Here is an 18,568-nt window from a genome sequence, read left to right as displayed (position 1 = left end):
GACAGACTGGATACTCTGTGAACTGAGGGGTTTCATCATTTGTCATTGTTCCCAGTATAGCTTGGCCCAGAATAGCCACCCAAATGAAAGAAGGCCCTGGTAGAGAGATGTTTCTGAGTCTTGTTTTAAAAAAAAAGCTGGGTTCTGGAGAGCCATGATTTTAAAATATTTCATTCTGCTACACTGAATAATTAGTAACAGTTAGAATTAGGCAAGTCTGTAAGGAAAGCAGAGTGAATCAAAAACCAGATGTATATACTAAGAGTAACAATCTGCCATGATCCTCTTGCTCTCGATTAGGGTTTCATATGAGGTTTTAATGTTGTCAAGCTCTTTGGTAGTCTTATGAAACCTATTCTACTTCACAGAATAGTGTTTTATAAATACATAAAATAAGATGCAAGGATTACAGAGTGTCTTAATCTACTTGGGATGCCATAACAAGATACCATAGACTGGGTGGCTTAAACAACAGAAATTTATTTCTCACAGTTCTGGAGACTGAAAAGTCCAAGGTGCCAGCAAGTTAGGTTTCATTCTGAGGCCTCTTCTTTTGACTTATGGGTGGTGGCCATCTCACTGTGTGCTCACATGACCTCTTCTTTGTGCACACATGGAGAGAGAGGTTGAGCTCACTGGTGTCTCTTTCTGTAAGGATGCTAATTCTGTCTTATTAGCACCCCACCCTTATGATGTTATTTAACCTTGATTCCCTTCCAATATGCCCTCTCTCCAAATGCAGTCATTTTGGGAGTTAAGGCTTCAACGTATGAATTTAAGGGTGACACAGTTCAGTCCATAGCATAGAAGAAAGTAATAGTCTAGTAGATTATCAAAATATTTAAAAATTGTAATATGTTAAAATATATACTTCTTCATTAACACAATACATAGTAAGATCTACTGGTAGAGATTAACTACCATACTCTAAAAGTAGCAATGAAATAAATGACAGCTCAAGATATGTGCAAGAACTGAAATGTGATGTATACATATTTGTGATTGTTTGGTGATCAATTCATAGTATAGTTAACCACTACTACTGTGGGTTGGTTTAAATTGCTATTAAGAGTTAGTGGACATAAAGGTGAATTTTTCCCCATTTAAATTCACAGATTCACTCTGTCCTTGTACCACAGGTTAGCACCCCTTGCTTTAGAGACTCCTCAACTGTTCAGGAGCCAAGGTAGTACAAAAGGCAGCAAACATTCCATTTTAACAGCCCTCCAGATGGCCATGGGGCCCTATTTTGACAAACTCATGGAAACATGGAGGATGTAATGCATCTAAAAATTGATCCTCTTATATTCCTTCCTGTGATGCATAAAAACTAGACTTGAACAAGATCATTTGCTGTTTGGTTTGGATGCAGCCCTGAATGCTAACCCAGAAGTATGAAAGCTTATAATAAAGATCTTCCTTCCCTGTTGGAGAAGCTTGAGAAGGAAGCCATTCTTGGAGCTGATTTATTCATGCCCTGACTAGAATCAGTTCAATATCGTTTTGATTATTTTAGCTTGAAAAGAGCTGTATTACAACTATTGCAGAGGAAAAAGTAATGCCATCCCATCCCACCTCATAAGTAGGTTCTACTCCCTGACTTTGGCCTACTACTAAATTAGCAGAAAATATTCCATTACTTGATCTACAGTGTTTTGTATAATTTTAGCCTCTTTTGATGCTATTCTTCCTTAAGACCAAGGCTTTGAAATTCTCCCTCTGCCTTAGCTTCAACAATAATCAATGAGCATTTGGGAAAGTGATAGCATGGATTGAGGTATGGGGATTAACAAAAAGGTAAGTGAGTTGTTTTCTTTTCTGTCTTTGGAACATGCAAGATACTGGTTTTGTAATCAAATTGGGTTTGTCATCAAATTTCTAGGGTAAAGAACACTGATCAGGTAAATTAGAATTTTCCTGAGCCAGATTATTTTATTAAATTATTTTCTGATGTCTCTGAATTAATCATGACAATCATTAGCTTTATGAGCAAGTCAATCAAATTCTTAGATCTGTAAATTATTTTTATTTGTCTTTATCATAAATAGTACAGGTAACTCAATTTTTCTGGGTTTGAGACTTTCCTTTGAGGATAAGGCAACTCTGATTTATTCAAAAAGGCACTTTCATTAGCTGTTCTCCAACAAAATAGGTAAAGAAAAGAAAAAGGAGACGAAGCCCAAATTGTTCTGCTTTTCTATTCACTATGAAAAAACAAAAATGACTGAAGGTCTAGTGATTGCAAGTATTGAACAAAATGAGGTTTGGAGATTATCTGAGCATTTTAATCAGGCATTCTACCCAGAGTTCCATTATCAAAGAGATGGCATCAGAGCGGTACATTGAGAAATAAGCATTCTTTGTTTTTCTTTCCACTCTTTGTATTGTCTCTCTTATAAATGCTAAAATATCCATCTACTATGTCTATCATAGCCTTTAGGGATCTATCAAATGCTCAAATGACATAAGAGTATTAAATGTTCTTTTTAAAAAAGGGAATTACTGAAACCAATAGAATGCCTGTGAGTAGAAGTAAAGCACAGAATAATGACAAGAGGTGGTAAATAACCTTATTAAGAATGTGGTGTAAAGAATAGACAGTGTTTGGAGAAAAGGAATGGATATGGTTGGAAGAACATTACTTAGAAATAGTATGTTTTTACAGCATCAAACTCAAACAAATCAGCTGGCAAGGTGAGAAAATACGGGATTTTTATATTCTCAGAAAAAAATCAGGCAAACAGTGTCTTAGAGCCTAGGTCCTAATTGACAGCAAAATAATCATGTATACCAAGAGGAGCAATTTGGAGAAAATTGATGGGTTCTGGAAGACATGGAACCTTCCAAGGGAGGCCCTTGCTTCAGACTGTGATTAGCTAATTTTCAGAAGTGCAACAAGAGATTAAACAGCTGCCCAAGTCTCCTTCTACCTTTATGAGAAAGAAACAAATGTGGGAACAGTTAGCTTAGAGAAGAGAATTTTTCAAGAAATCAGGTTCTAGAACCATTTTTGGAGAGACTGCCTATGTAGTCCTAAGTTGAGACACCCTCCTTTGGAGTCTGAGGATTTGGGTTTTTATTATTATTATCAACTGTTTACTTCTCTACAGTATTTGCAAGTAAAAAGGAATTGTTTTTACCAAATTTTTTAAAAAGCAATGGTGAAGATATAAATGATTTTTCTTATTTTTAAAATTTCTAACACAATATAAATGTAAAAATGATCTTGGAAATACATCTGTGGTCTTTGCATATCATATTGTAGGTAGCCATAATTTTTAAGGATGTGTAAAAGATTGAATTAAGATAGAATATTGTTTTTGAGTCTTGTTTGTGCTGTTGATGTTGTCTTCCTGTTCCCTTATGACAGCGGTGCTGTGAGTAGCAGTGAACATGATGTTGCTGAGGGCTGTTCCCAGGCCCCAGATGCCTTAAAAACCTGTGAGTGCTGCAAATAAAAGCTTTTATCTTTTTGCATATAGAGAGCATAATATGAAATGAAATAGTCAGTAAATGCGACTGTAGACAGAACGGTAAGCCCTGGGGATTGCTAGCCACATGGGAGCCCGAGGTGTTGGTCCTCAGCTTTTTCTGCACCATGACCCTTTGGAAAACTCTGTCCACATCTTGCCTTTCACTGCTGAGTTTTAGTTTCCTCGCCTGTACAATGAATGTATTTCAATAAGGGACCTTTATGTTTCCTTTGGCTTATTCTGAACTGTTTAAACCTATTTAGGTGACAGGTCTCACCATGTTTAAAATGTTAAGCAGAAGACAGATTTACTTTGTTTTATGAAATAACTATAGATTTAGAAAATGTAGATAGAATGATGGATAGGAAAATGGATATGGGGATGTTCTGGTGATCTCTAGCTACAGAACAAATCACCTCAAATGTAGTGGTATTAAATAACAAAAATGCCTTATATTATTATCTCTCACACTTCGGGGGTGACTGGCCTCAGCTAGGTGACTCTTGCTCAGGGTCTCTCAGGCAGCTGCTGTCAGATCGAGGGTGGGGCTGTTGTCTTGGACGCTTATATGCAGCCTGTCTATGTGGCCTTGGCTTCTTCACAGGATGGCAACTTGGTTCTAAAAGCAAGTGAACCAGGAAGGAGAGATGATTAGGAAGAAGTTGTATTACATTTTCTGATCTAGTGTCAGAAGTCATACTGCTTGATTTTGCTGCATTCTAGCATACTCTCCGTTAGGATCAGGTCACTAAGACTGGCCCACCGTATCTCCACATTCAAGACAGTATTGAGGGGGCTTCCCTGGTGGCGCAGTGGTTGGGAGTCCGCCTGCCGATGCAGGGGACACGGGTTCGTGCCCCGGTCCGGGAGGATCCCACATGCCGCGGAGCGGCTGGGCCCGTGAGCCATGGCTGCTGGGCCTGCGCGTCCGGAGCCTGTGCTCCGCAACGGGGGAGAGAGACAGTATTGAGGAGTTTGTGGATATGTTTTAAAAGCCAACAAAAAGATAAAACTATAAACAGTCCTTTATTTCCAGTTTAAGTTGTCTGTTACACCCTGTAATTTGAATCATTGCATAGTCCACAAAAAAGCTGAAGATTCTGGAATGATCTCTTTGCTATTTAGTTTTATATGTATATCTAGGCTAATTTTAAACACTAGTGAAGTTCCTTTTGTTTTTTAAGGAATCTTTAATAGAGGGTCATAATTACACATTTTTATTATGTCAAGCTTGGGCTGGGATCCCCCATACTTTCATTAACAAATGCATCATCTAATTTTGTGTGCTAATGCTTTGAACATTTTAAAAATTCATCCCCAAACTCTAATCACTAATTGAAACAGCTGCTTTATTTGAACAGCACTTATGAAATGATACGTAAACAAGCCCTACTTCATGTTTTGGCAGTAATTAAGTCCAATTTCATCAAAGAGTTCTTCTGCTCTACACATACTCTTCACCTGGGGGCGAAAGGGACTTCAAGCCTGGAGGTCTTCTTTCTCCCCTTTGGCATGCACACCGGCTACTGTGTCATCATCCTCAGCGACAAAAAGGTGAGAATGGAACTGTGGTGTGTGCTTTCATCAAGGGCTGGCACTTTAATGGAATAACCAATGCAGGCAACTTGAAGGCAGCTGAAGACTATAGGAACGTAGATAACAATGTCAGCCCTCTAGTTGCTAAACAAAGATCTTATCCTCAAGAATAAGCAAAGAGTTGCACTAGTTGTAAATTTATTGGGTTGGCCAAAAAGTTCCTTCGGTTTTAAAGTAAAAATAAAAGGCACATTTTTCATTTTCACGAAGAACTTTATTGAACAACGTATTCACCGTTTTGTTCCACTACCTTCTGCCGTTTTTCAGGCAACTTCATAATTCCATCTTCCCAAAACTTTTTTTTTTTTTTTTTTTTTTTTGCTGTACGCGGGCCTCTCACCGTCGCGGAGCACAGGCTCGGGACGCACAGGCTCAGCGGCCATGACTCACGGGCCCAGCCGCTCCGCGACATGTGGGATCCTCCCAGACCAGGGCACGAACCCGTGTCCCCTGCATTGGCAGACAGACTCTCAACCACTGCACCACCAGGGAAGCCCGTCTTCCCAAAACTTTTTATCTTTTTGAGCAAAGAACTGTTCCAGGTGCCTTTTACAGTCTTACAGGGAACTGAAATTTTTTCCATTAAGAGAATTTTGTAAAGACCAAAATAAATGTAAATCCGAAGGTGCAATGTCTGGTGAATATGGCAGATGAATCAGAACTTCCCAGCCATGCTATAACAGTTTTTGCCTGGTCATCCAAGAAACATGTAGTCTTGTGTTATCCTGATGGAAGATTGTGCGTTTTCTGTTGACTAATTCTGGATGCTTTTCATTGAGTGCCGCTTTCAGTTGGTCTGACTGGGAGCAATACTTGTTGGAATTGTTTGGTTTTCCGGAAGGAGCTCATAATAGAGGACTCCCTTCCAATCCCACCATGTACACAACATCACCTTCTTTGGATGAAGACGGGCCTTTGGTGTGGTTGGTGGTGGTTCATTTTGCTTGCCCCACGACCTCTTCCGTTCCACACTGTTGTACAGTATCCACTTTTCATCGCCTGTCACAATTTGTTTTAAAAATGGAACTTTTTTGTTACGTTTAAGTAGAGAATCACATGCAGAAATATGGTCAAGAAGGTTTTTTTTGCTTAACTTACATGGAACCCAAACATCAAAGCAATTAACATAACCAAGCTGGTGCAAGTGATTTTCAACAATTGATTTGGATATTTTGAGTATGTCAGCTATCTTCCGTGCGGTATAACATTGATTGTTCTCAATTAATGTCTTGATTTGATCACTATCAACTTCAACTGCTCTACCCAACCTTGGAGCATCGTCCAGCCAGAAATCTCGAGCACGAAACTTCACAAACCACTTTTGACACGTTCGATCAGTCACAGCACCTTCTCCATACACTGCACAAATCATTTTTTTTGCATTACAGTTGCGTTTTTACCTTTCTTGAAATAATAAATTGTAATATGCCAAAAATGTTGCTTTTTTCTTCCATCTTCAATATCAAATTGGCTACACAAAAATTCACCAATTTTGATAAGTTTTTTTTTTAATGCACTCTGATATGACAGCTGTCACAATACAATCTAACAAAATTGTTTCTAATGAAGTTAAAGACAACTAAGCACTTACTAGAGTCATCTTATGGAAAAAACCAAATGAACCCTTTGGCCAGCCCAATATAATGGTTGGATAAGGAAGTCCCATGGGAGCAGAGTGGAGGCAAGCCTGACCTGCTGGGCCCTATCTGTATCAGTTATCTACGGCTGTGTAACAAGTTGCCAAACATGGGGCTTAAAACAATCCGTGTTTATTATATCACATTTTCCACGGATCAGAGATCCAGACATGACCTAGATAGGTCCTCTGTTTTAGGTCTATCAAGTCTTCAATCAAGGGATTGGCCAGTGCTGGGTTCTCCTCAGAGGCTCAATTGAGGAAGGAGCTGCTCCTAAGCTCTCTCAACTTGTTGACAGAATTAATTTCCTGGCTCTGGGATCCATGCATCTTGCTTCTCTAAAGCCAGGGAAGGAGAGAGCCAGGGAGAGGAGAGGAGAGGAGGCAGGGGAGGAAGGAGAGAGACAGAGACAGAGACAGAGTGAGAGAGAGAGAAAGAAAGAAGACAGGCTTAGAGGAAACGTTTTACGGCATTATTCCCTTCGAGAAAGACACTGCCATGTGTTGATTTGAGGAAGGAATTTATAACCCCCAGGAGACAGTCCCAAATGTATAAGTTATGTGTCAATTATGTACTGTATTGAATGCATGTTCAATGAAATAATGGTAACTGGAAAGAGGTATTATATTGACCTGTTTTCTATAGGATTATTTACACCTGAAAAATAGTATAGCTTCTTAAACATGTAAAAAATAGTTTAATTTTACACTGAAAATTACCATTTAGGAAGAAAAAATGCTATTTTATAGTAATGCTAAATCTTGTTCTTCATTTCTTTTAAAAAAATTTAGGATTTAACTGAATTCATCTATATCAAAATTTGTGAAAAATAATAGCTATAGGTTGACCAATAGTTAAATAAAATGTTTCACAATCCCTTTTTTTATATCAGTTTATTATATAGCCCTAGAAAAATGCTAGGGTTAATTCTCAATAGCATGGTAAGGAGTTTGATTTTATTCTTCAAATTTTTTTTTTTTTTTTTTTTGCCCACACCTCACGGCTTGCGGGATCTTAGTTCCCCAACCAGGGATTGAACCCAGGCCCTCAGCAGTGAAAGCACCAAGTCCTAACCACTGGACCTCCAGTGAACTCCCATTATTCTTTTAATTAGACTATTCGAGTATTAATCTTCCATAAATTTTATCTAAATTAATCAAAATATAATTACACTTAACGTGGCATCTCAGTTTATTAAAACAGTCTTTTGATTACATATATTTTGTTCTTATCAGAAAAAATATTAAGAAAAACAATGATCATGAAATTATATTGCCATCAATTGAGAAATAATGCCCCTAATCTAAAGTATTGCATTGAATTACAATTACTTAAGTGGGGAAACACATCTATTAATTTACACATTCAATTTTATTGCTAATTATATTGAAAAATGCAATTACACGCTTAAATAGATAATCAAACATCCAAGTCCACCTAGTTAGCTCCTTTTCTTATTGAATGTGTGATAACTGCCTTGCCATTAAGAACCACCTGTTGAAAACTGTAAAGTAATTAGGCCCCAATTTGATAGCTGTCCAAGTGTAAAACAGAAACGTTTCTACTAAAACTGCTATCAAGGGTCAGCCATTTGTTTCATTTTGGTTGTTCCTTTTGAACTTTCAAATAAAACGAAATGACGTATGTAATAGCTGTTTGAAAGTAGAAACAGTTTTACAAAACTTCCATCAGTGTTCATAGAAATTCCTCAATTAGGGGAAAATCTACAGAAGCCCTAAAAATTCATGCTCTTAAATGTAGAAATCCAAAGAGATTTCTGCTCATGTGTAGACAGGGGCAGATTGAATGGAGGAAGCTGGAGCAAAATCATGACCCAGTCCCTGAGGAAATGCACTTTCCGGGAGGAGGGGTTGACAGACACCCACAAAGAGCACACAAACACTGCACAGCACAAAGCCATGTACTGACACATGGGACTCTGTCTTCACAGTGGTGCCCGTGGGAACATCTGCTCTGTGTAGTCCTACGTTCCAAAGTCGGAAACCACCCAGCATTGCTGGGATCATCCTTATGAGAGAGGCAGGGGGATCGGGCAGGGATCCTTGATGTGGGGCCTGGGTTAAGAGAGGACTCCATCTGTAGCTACTTACTGTGGCCTGACCAGCCCTTTTCCATCAACACATGAGCCTTTTTATTGAACCACACCAGACTCCTTCTCCCCCCCCCAGTAGATTTATCTTCTAGTCCTACATTGTCCTTTTTTTGTCTACAGAATTTGGCCAAAACAAATAGAAACCAAAGTCCATATCTTGCTGACTTGAGTAAATGGGAGTCAGCATCCCTGAGCAACTTATGCAATGCAGATTGGTCCTGTTCCACACCAAAGAGAGCTCCAGCCTTGCCAGGTCAAATCAAGAGTTGAGAGGGCGAGGGTGCCCACTGCCTGGTAGAAGACCCCACAAGGTCTTCTTGTTGATTTATGGTTTACAACAATTTAGTCTAAGGCCGTGCCATACCAGTTGTTAAATATATTGTATGGGGCTTTCCTGGTGGCGCAGTGGTTGAGAGTCCGCCTGCCAATGTGGGGGACACGGGTTCGTGCCGCGGTCCGGGAAGATCCCACATGATGCGGAGCGGCTGGACCCGTGAGCCATGGCCGCTGAGCCTGCACGTCCGGAGCCTGTGCTCCGCAAAGGGAGAGGCCACAACAGTGAGAGGCCCGCGTATCGCAAAAAATTAAATAAATAAAAATGTGTGTGTATATATATATATATATATATAGTATGTCACTCTGTCCATCTCCCTTAGATTTGTGTAAATAAGTGGAACCCCTCGCGTGACTTTTTGCACTGTCACTCGTCTCATTCTCCCTCAGTCTCTCTGTCTCTGCTGATGCAGAGATTAAGCTGGCAGTCTCTGTTATGTATATTTGTAACTATTCTGCAATCAGTGTGCAACTTTTTCAATCATAATTTAAGATGCAGACTTAAATAATACTGATTTTTGCATAATTTTACAGACTGTCAAGGTAAAAACCTTAAATTATATTATGCTAAAATCTTTGTATAATTTAACATTTAGGCAAACTAACTTCAGTTTTATGAAAGTTATTTTTATAGCTGGAGGGACCGAGTATTATTTGCGGGCGGTTTCTTTTATTTTCCATGATTTTTAACAGCAAGCCATATTTCATTCGCCCTTTGATTTTTCTTTCGATTTGTTACAACTGCATTTTTTTTTTTTTTCTATTGGTAACTACACTCCTTCCCACAGGCCATACCCCTGATTTGTTCCCTGGGAAACAGAGAGATGAAATCCCGTCTGGCTCATAAACACTTTGAAACATTTATTAACCACAGGATGCCTGCTGGCAGTATGGTGGCAGGTTAGGTGAACTTTGAAGTTTTCACCAATGTGGTGAATGTTCTCAAATATATGCATAGCTTGAGCCCCTCCACACTGCAAGGCCTTCTCCTGCTTCACCTACCTTCCTTACCCCTGTTACTGTGAAACCATCAGCATACAATAAGCACTGCAGCCTTTTTCAAGCAAACTATGAGAAGAAAATCTGAAAATGAGAATTTTGTACCCAATGGTAGTTATTTATTTTGGGGGGGTCTCCTCTGGGCTCCTTATCAATGATACAACCAATTAGTCTGTAAAGATTCTGCATATCTCTGGGGTACCAGTATATTAGCTCCAGCGGACTGCACTTCAAATGACATCTAAAATATGAGGAAACAGTAATTACTATTTTCCCAAATCCATGTTAACTTTATCGACCCTCTCATCCTTTTGTTTTTACTGAGATATAATTGACAGATAACATTCTATAATTTTGAGGTGTACACCATGTTGGTTTGATACATTTCTATATGGCAATATGATTACCACAGTCACGTTAGCTAATGCCTTTATTACATCACACAATTATTGTTTCTTTTTGTGTTGAGAACAACTAAGATCTAGTGTCTTAGCAACTTTGAAGTTTATAAAATACTAATTTTGACTATAATTACTGTGCTATGCATTAGATCTCTCGAACTTATTTATCTGATAGTTGCAGGTTTGGAACCCTCTCCTTCTTGAAGGAAACTGTAGAATATGGAGTATGGCTTATTGTAAGTTAAAATTTGACACCCTTATTGTAAGTTAAAATATGACACCCTCAAGCTATTTTTTCAGTAATTTCGTTTTATCATTCAGTTCACTCCGCCCAACACAGTTTAATTCACCAACTGTATAAAGCCAATTTTCTAGGTATGGAGAGAGTGAACACACAGAAAAGGCAAGAACACAACTCAAGGGACTTACATTCCAGTGGAGAAAACAAACTTGCACAAGGCTGGCCCAGCTCACACAGAAACTTTGTGTTAATTTGAAGTAGGTGCTCCCTCCAGGTTTACAAAAAATGCTTGCTGAACATATGGCACATTCATGAGAATTGGAAAAACGCATTCCTTCCTTCGATGGATGCAACCTTATGCTGGGACGACCTTGCCCTCAACAAGATGCCCCTTTCAAGATATACTCTTTTCTTGTGTGCGTGGTGTCCTGGAACATGTCCACCCATTTCTATAATATAGATTGTGACCATTTCTAGAATAGAGGGAAGAATGCATAGCAGAGGCAGGGATAATTGATTAATTGAGGTGTTTGGTTAAGAAGGGTGAGTAGAAATTTGCCAATAAACAGAGTTTGGGGAGAGAAGTGTGCTCAGGAGAAGATTCTAAGAACATTAGGTAAAAGAACTAAGCATGAAATTTCATGAATACTTGAATTGCCAATTCTGAGCATGGAATGTTGGAAATGACAGAAAATGGATTGGATGGGTAAGTCAGACTGATAATGAGGAGCACAGTGAATTTTAAGTTGAATAACTTAATTTAGTAATATTATTATTATTATTGAAAGCGGGAACCCAATAGAAAGTTTTGAGCATAGGCGTGATCTGATTTCATTTTGTTTTAGAAAGCATCTCTGGAGCCAAAACAGAGAGTAAATTAAGAGTTGGAGACAGAAACTGGAGACCGAGAGACTGGCTAGGAGACTCCTGCAGTCTATTACACTACTCCACACACCTCCATTTTTTACTGCCCTCTGCTTTTCACTTACCAGCAATCAAATAAAGAAAAGGATGTGAGAAGCAATGGGGAAAGAAGAGGTGATGATGTCGGAATTGGGGGAAAGAAGAGGGGACAAGAGAGAACTGTGAAGAATATTGTTATAAAGATCAATCTTAATGGCAGTTTCAGTGATGTTCACACTTGAAGGGAAAGCAAATTTTCATTTATCAATACTTGCAGAGCAAATTGGTGGCAAAAAATTTGAATAGAAACTTCTGAAAAATATGGTGATAAAGGCAAAGAGAGATTGTTAATCTCATTGCCACAGTAGCTTCTAGAGTCTAGGCCCAGCTTCCTGTTTACTTGAGAGATGTTTTCCTACAATATACCATGTGTTTTTATCAATCATTTCGTATTTTATGCCATTTAAATATATGTTGCCTCCTCAAAATGTCTGTGGAATAATCTCTCGGGCATGCAATTAACAGTGTGTTAAAACTGTGTTTAAAAAGTTGAAATTTTTAGTGCAGGCAAATAAATCTTTTCATATGCCTTCTTCTCACCCTCACTGAATCTTCAACCTCCATCATTCTATGAAAAGTAGTATTTTTTTTAACATCTTTATTGGAGTATAATTGCTTTACAATGGTGTGTTAGTTTCTGCTTTACAACAAGATGAATCAGTTATATATATACATATGTTCCCATATCTCTTCCCTCTTGCATCTCCCTCCCTCCCACCCTCCCTATCCCACCCCTCCAGGCGATCTCAAAGCACCGACCTGATCTCCCTGTGCTATGGGGCTGCTTCCCACTAGCTATCTACCTTACGTTTGGTAGTGTATATATGTCCATGCCTCTCTCTCGCTTTGTCATAGCTTACCCTTCCCCCTCCCCATATCCTCAAGTCCATTCTCTAGTAGGTCTGTGTCTTTATTCCTGTCTTACCCCAAGGTTCTTCATGACATTTTTTTTCTTAAATTCCATACATATGTGTTAGCATACGGTATTTGTCTCTCTCTTTCTGACTTACTTCACTCTGTATGACAGACTCTAGGTCTATCCACCTCATTACAAATAGCTCAATTTTGTTTCTTTTTATGGCTGAGTAATATTCCATTGTATATATGTGCCACATCTTCTTTATCCATTCATCTGATGATGGACACTTAGGTTGTTTCCATCTCCGGGCTACTGCATATAGAGCTGCAATGAACATTTTGGTACATGACTCTTTTTGAATTATGGTTTTCTCAGGGTATATGCCCAGTAGTGGGATTTCTGGGTCATATGGTAGTTCTATTTGTAGTTTTTTAAGGAACCCCCATACTGTTCTCCACGGTGGCTGTATCAATTTACATTCCCACCAACAGTGCAAGAGTGTTCCCTTTTCTCCACACCCTCTCCAGCATTTATTGTTTCTAGATTTTTTGATGATGGCCATTCTGACTGGTGTGAGATGATATCTCATTGTAGTTTTGATTTGCATTTCTCTAATGATTAGTGATGTTGAGCATTCTTTCATGTGTTTGTTGGCAGTCTGTATATCTTCTTTGGAGAAATGTCTATTTAGGTCTTCTGCCCATTTTTGGAGCGGGTTGTTTGTTTTTTTGTTATTAAGCTGCATGAGATGCTTATTAATTTTGGAGATTAATCCTTTGTCAGTTGCTTCATTTGCAAATATTTTCTCCCATTCTGAGGGTTGTCTTTTGGTCTTATTTATGGTTTCCTTTGCTGTGCAAAAGCTTTGAAGTTTCATTAGGTCCCATTTGTTTATTTTTGTTTTTATTTCCATTTCTCTAGGAGGTGGGTCAAAAAGGATCCTGCTGTGATTTATGTCATAGAGTGTCCTGCCTATGTTTTCCTCTAAGAATTTGATAGTTTCTGGCCTTACATTTAGGTCTTTAATCCATTTTGAGCTTATTTTTGTGTTTGGTGTTAGGGAGTGATCTAATCTCATACTTTCACATGTACCTGTCCAGATTTCCCAGCACCGCTTATTGAAGAGGCTGTCCTTTCTCCAGTGTACATTCCTGCCTCCTTTATCAAAGATAAGGTGACCATATGGGCGTGGCTTTATCTCTGGGCTTTCTATCCTGTTCCATTGATCTATCTTTCTGTTTTTGTGCCAGTACCATACTGTCCTGATTACTGTAGCCTTGTAGTATAGTCTGAAGTCAGGGAGCCTGATTCCTCCAGCTCCATTTTTCGTTCTCAAGATTGCTTTGGCTATTCGGGGTGTTTTGTGTTTCCATACAAATTGGGAAATTTTTTGTTCTAGTTCTGTTTAAAATGCCCGTGGTAGTTTGATAGCGATTGCATTGAATCTGTAGATTGCTTTGGGTAGTAGAGTCATTTTCACAATGTTGATTCTTCCAATCCAAGAACATGGTATATCTTTCCATCTATTTGTATCATCTTTAATTTCTTTCATCAGTGTCTTATAATTTTCTGCCTACAGGTCTTTTGTGTCCTTAGGTAGGTTTATTCCTAGATATTTTATTCTTTTTGTTGCAATGGTAAATGGGAGTGTTTTCTTGATTTCACTTTCAGATTTTTCATCATTAGTGTATACAAATGCCAGAGATTTCTGTGCATTAATTTTGTATCCTTTCACCTTACCAAATTCATTGATTAGCTGTAGCAGTTTTCTGGTAGCATCTTTAGAATTCTCCATGTATAGTATCATGTCATCTGCCAACAGGGACAGCTTTACTTCTTCTTTTCTGATTTGGATTCCTTTTATTTCCTTTTCTTCTCTGATTGCTGTGGCTGAAACTTCCAAAACTATGTTGAATAAGAGTGGTGAGAGTGGGCAACCTTGTCTTGTTCCTGATCTTAGTGGAAATGCTTTCAGTTTTTCACCATTGAGGACAATGTTGGTTGTGGGTTTGTCATATATGGCCTTTAATATGTTGAGGAAAGTTCCCTCTGTGCGTACTTTCTGCATGGTTTTTATCATAAATGGGTGTTGAATTTTGTCGAAAGCTTTCTCTGCATCTACTGAGATGATCATATGGTTTTTCTCCTTCAGTTTGTTAATACGGTATATCACGTTGATTGATTTGCGTTTTTTGGGTTTTTTTTTTTTTGTGGTACATGGGGCCTCTCACTGTTGTGGCCTCTCCCGTTGCAGAGCACAGGCTCCGGACGTGCAGGCTCAGTGGCCATGGCTCATGGGCCCAGCCACTCCGCGGCATGTGGGATCTTCCCGGACCAGGGCACGAACCCATGTCCCTTGCATCAACAGGCAGACTCTCAACCACTGCGCCACCAGGGAAGCCCTGATTTGCATATGTTGAAGAATCCTTGCATGCCTGGAATAAACCCCACTTGATCATGGTGTATGATCCATTTAATGTGCTGTTGGATTCTGTTTGCTGGTATTTTGTTGAGGATTTTTGCATCTATGTTCGTCAGTGATACTGGCCTATAGTTTTCTTTCTTTGTGACATCCTTGTCTGGTTTTGGTATCAGAGTGATGGTGGCCTCGTAGAATGAGTTTGGGAGTGTTCCTCCCTCTGCTATATTTTGGAAGAGTTTGAGAAGGATAGCTGTTAGCTGTTCTCTAAATGTTTGATACAATTCACCTGTGAAGCCATCTGGTCCTGGGCTTTTGTTTGTTGGAAGATTTTTAATCACAGTTTCAATTTCAGTGCTTCTGATTGGTCTGTTCATATTTTCTATTTCTTCCTGATTAAGTCTTGGCAGGTTGTGCATTTCTAAGAATTTGTCCATTTCTTCCAGTTTGTCCATCTTATTGGCATAGAGTTGCTTGTAGTGATCTCTCATGATCTCTTGTGTTTCTGCAGTGTCGGTTGTTACTTCTCCTTTTTCATTTCTAATTCTATTGATTTGAGTCTTCTCCCTTTTTCTCCTGATGAGTCTGGCTAATGGTTTATCAATTTTGTTTATCTTCTCAAGGAACCAACTTTTAGTTTTATTGATCTTTGCTATCGTTTCCTTCATTTCTTTTTCATTTATTTCTGATCTGATTTTTATGATTTCTTTCCTTCTGCTGACTTTGGGGTTTTTTTGTTCTTCTTTCTCTAATTGCTTTAGGGGCAAGGTTAGGTTGTTTATTCGAGATGTTTCCTGTTTCTTAAGGTAGGATTGTATTGCTATAAACTTCCCTCTTAGAACTGCTTTTGCTCCATTCCATAGATTTTGGGTCGTTGTGTCTCCATTGTCATTTGTTTCTAGGTACTTTTTAAATTCCTCTTTGATTTCTTCAGTGATCACTTCGTTATTAAGTAGTGTATTGTTTAGCCTCCCTGTGTTTGTATTTTTTACAGATCTTTTCCTGTAATTGATATCTAGTCTCATAGTGTTGTGGTCGGAAAAGATACTTGATACAATTTCGATTTTTTAAGTTTACCAAGGCTTGATTTGTGATCCAAGATATGATCTATCCTGGAGAATGTTCCATGAGCACTAGAGAAAAATGTGTATTCTGTTGTTTTTGGATGGAATGTCCTATAAATATCAATTAAGTCCGTCTTGGTTAATGTATCACTTAAAGCTTGTGTTTCCTTATTTATTTTCATTTTGGATGATCTGTCCATTGGTGTAAGTGGGGTGTTAAAGTTGCATGAACTTTATTGTTTGAGGACTTCATTTAACTAGATACACAGGAAGAACAAAATATCTTTTGTGAGGCTTTCTTACAGTTGACAATGGGCATTGGCATCTTTCTGGAAAATATAAATTCAAGTAAACCTGCCGACTGTAAAATATGAAATTAAGAGCAGAAAGGAAATTTAGTAGGTGACTCTTAGAATAGCTCACATTGACAAGTACCTATTATGCATCGGATAATAGGTACTGACGCATACTGTCAGTATCCTTGTCTCTGCCTCTAGACTTGAAATGAAAAGTGCATCTCCACTTTAAAAGAGTTCTTTATTGCATTTGTATTCTTTCCTGGTCTGATTTTATTTCAAGAAAAGTGGAGGGAAATAATTAAGTGATACTACAAATGACTTCCCTAAATAATTTGCTGGAACAGGCATTATGTTCAATCAAATTGTTTCTTTTTAATAAAAAAGAACTTTGAAAGTGAACAAGTTAGACATACTGTTTTGAGAAATGATAACATATTGTCTGTTTAAGATGTAGAGCTGAATTGAATGGAGTCTTAGTAACTGACCTTTCAAGTGGCTAATCAGTGGCAAGGAAGCTGTTTATAATTTACATTTTAGAAAAATATTCTGGAAAATAACAGTTTACTCCTTTTGTATTAAATCCTGTGAATTGGTATTCATTTTTATGGAGTAGACAAGCTATATAGATCTGGTTTCATTCAGGTACACATTACAAAAAATGCAATTATGGGCTTCCCCGGTGGCGCAGTGGTTGAGAATCTGCATGCCAATGCAGGGGACGTGGGTTCGTGCCCCGGTCCGCGAAGATCCCACATGCTGCGGAACGACTGGGCTGGTGAGCCATGGCCGCTGAGCCTGTGCATCCGGAGCCTGTGCTCCACAGCGAGAGAGGCCACAACAGTGGGAGTCCCGTGTACCGAGTAAAAAAAAAAAGCAATTATTATAATTCTATACTCACCAAGTCTAATTTCTTACGAAGACTCTGTCGACACAAATCATCAATTAACAATCTATAATAGGAAAGGAAAAGAGTTTTATTTGAGCTAAACTGGGGACTGTAGCCTGGGACACAGATTCAAGAGGCACTTGAATTGTGTTCTCCCATAGTACAAAATGTGGGAGGCTAATATAGGCAAAAATCAAAAAGTTACATAAGTTGATTGTCAAGAATTAGGATTGGAGCTGGCAAGAAGTAAGGATCTTGTTAAGCAAGGATTTGTTGGACTCTGAAGTGTTTTCACGGTTACAAGAGGAGACCTTGAGATCATAAGGTTGCAGCTGGCAGCTGCTAGCAGGTATTGTTTTGAGAATGGCTAGTGGTGTCCTTAAGTTTGAAACATTCAGAAAGGTCAGTTTCTCAGTGATGCAGGAATGTGTCTGAAACTACATCTGTAATAGCCACCCGCATCCATTTTGAATGCCTGAACCACGATTACTCCAATGATTTTTATTCTTTTCTTTAGTGGTTAAGGCAGATGTAAAATTCGTGTTTCACAGGCCATAAGACAGGCTATTCTAGTTAGCATAAAGTTTGAGCCAAATCATATATAAGCCAGAATGATTTCCCCATACCTCAACGTGTGAAAATGTCTTCTGTCAACTACACTTTGGGTAAAACAACTGATTTTTAGATAAAAATAAACATGAGAAAAAAATTAAAAGTAAAATATTAACATATTGTTTTCTCCAGTCTCTGGTGAACTGATACATTTGCACTCCAATTATCATTGAGAAAAAATTTTTTTGGCCGCACTGTGCAGCTTGCGGGATCTGAAAATTTTATAACGTTAGTATCAATCATTCAGTTGTATGTAGTAAAACACACACATACACAGTAAACACATTTCAGATTGCTAGCTTGCATTTATGTTTGAAAAGTACATGGCTGCTTAGTAAAAATTACTCTATGAAAATTATATATAACATACTATTTATTACTAGGAGTGCACAGATTTAAATGCTAAGCAATTTAAAACATTCAAAGTTTTCCATATTCCATTTTTCAGCAGGAACTAAAGATAATTGTGGATTGTAATTAATAAAATTGTATTGAACATTATCGTGAAAGTAGAAGACAAAATTAATTTTATTATAAACAAATCTCATTTGGGGAGGGATAATGAAGCTGTAAATAAATTGTCCTCACAATCAGAAATTGTTCATTCTTATATTGTTTCCAGATTTTTACTTCACTTGTTATCAAAGATATTTATAACATTTTGGTATATTTT

The 18,568-nt window shown here is 38.3% G+C and overlaps 1 protein-coding gene across 1 annotated transcript in view; it reads left to right on the top strand.

Annotated features, from left to right (window-relative positions):
- CFAP47 (cilia and flagella associated protein 47) overlaps positions 1-18,568 on the top strand; it is a 546,463-nt gene that overhangs the window by 340,593 nt on the left and 187,302 nt on the right. The window contains 2 exon segments of the mRNA XM_089904937.1: positions 3,371-3,441; positions 4,882-5,027. Of these exon segments, the coding sequence (XP_089761063.1) occupies positions 3,371-3,441; positions 4,882-5,027 (217 nt within the window).

Source organism: Delphinapterus leucas, chromosome X (assembly GCF_059928025.1).
Source record: "Delphinapterus leucas isolate spDelLeu-1000000601 "Yukka" chromosome X, BTC_Dleu_Yukka2, whole genome shotgun sequence".
NCBI lineage: Eukaryota > Metazoa > Chordata > Mammalia > Artiodactyla > Monodontidae > Delphinapterus > Delphinapterus leucas.
This window is presented reverse-complemented; position numbering and strand designations above follow the sequence as displayed.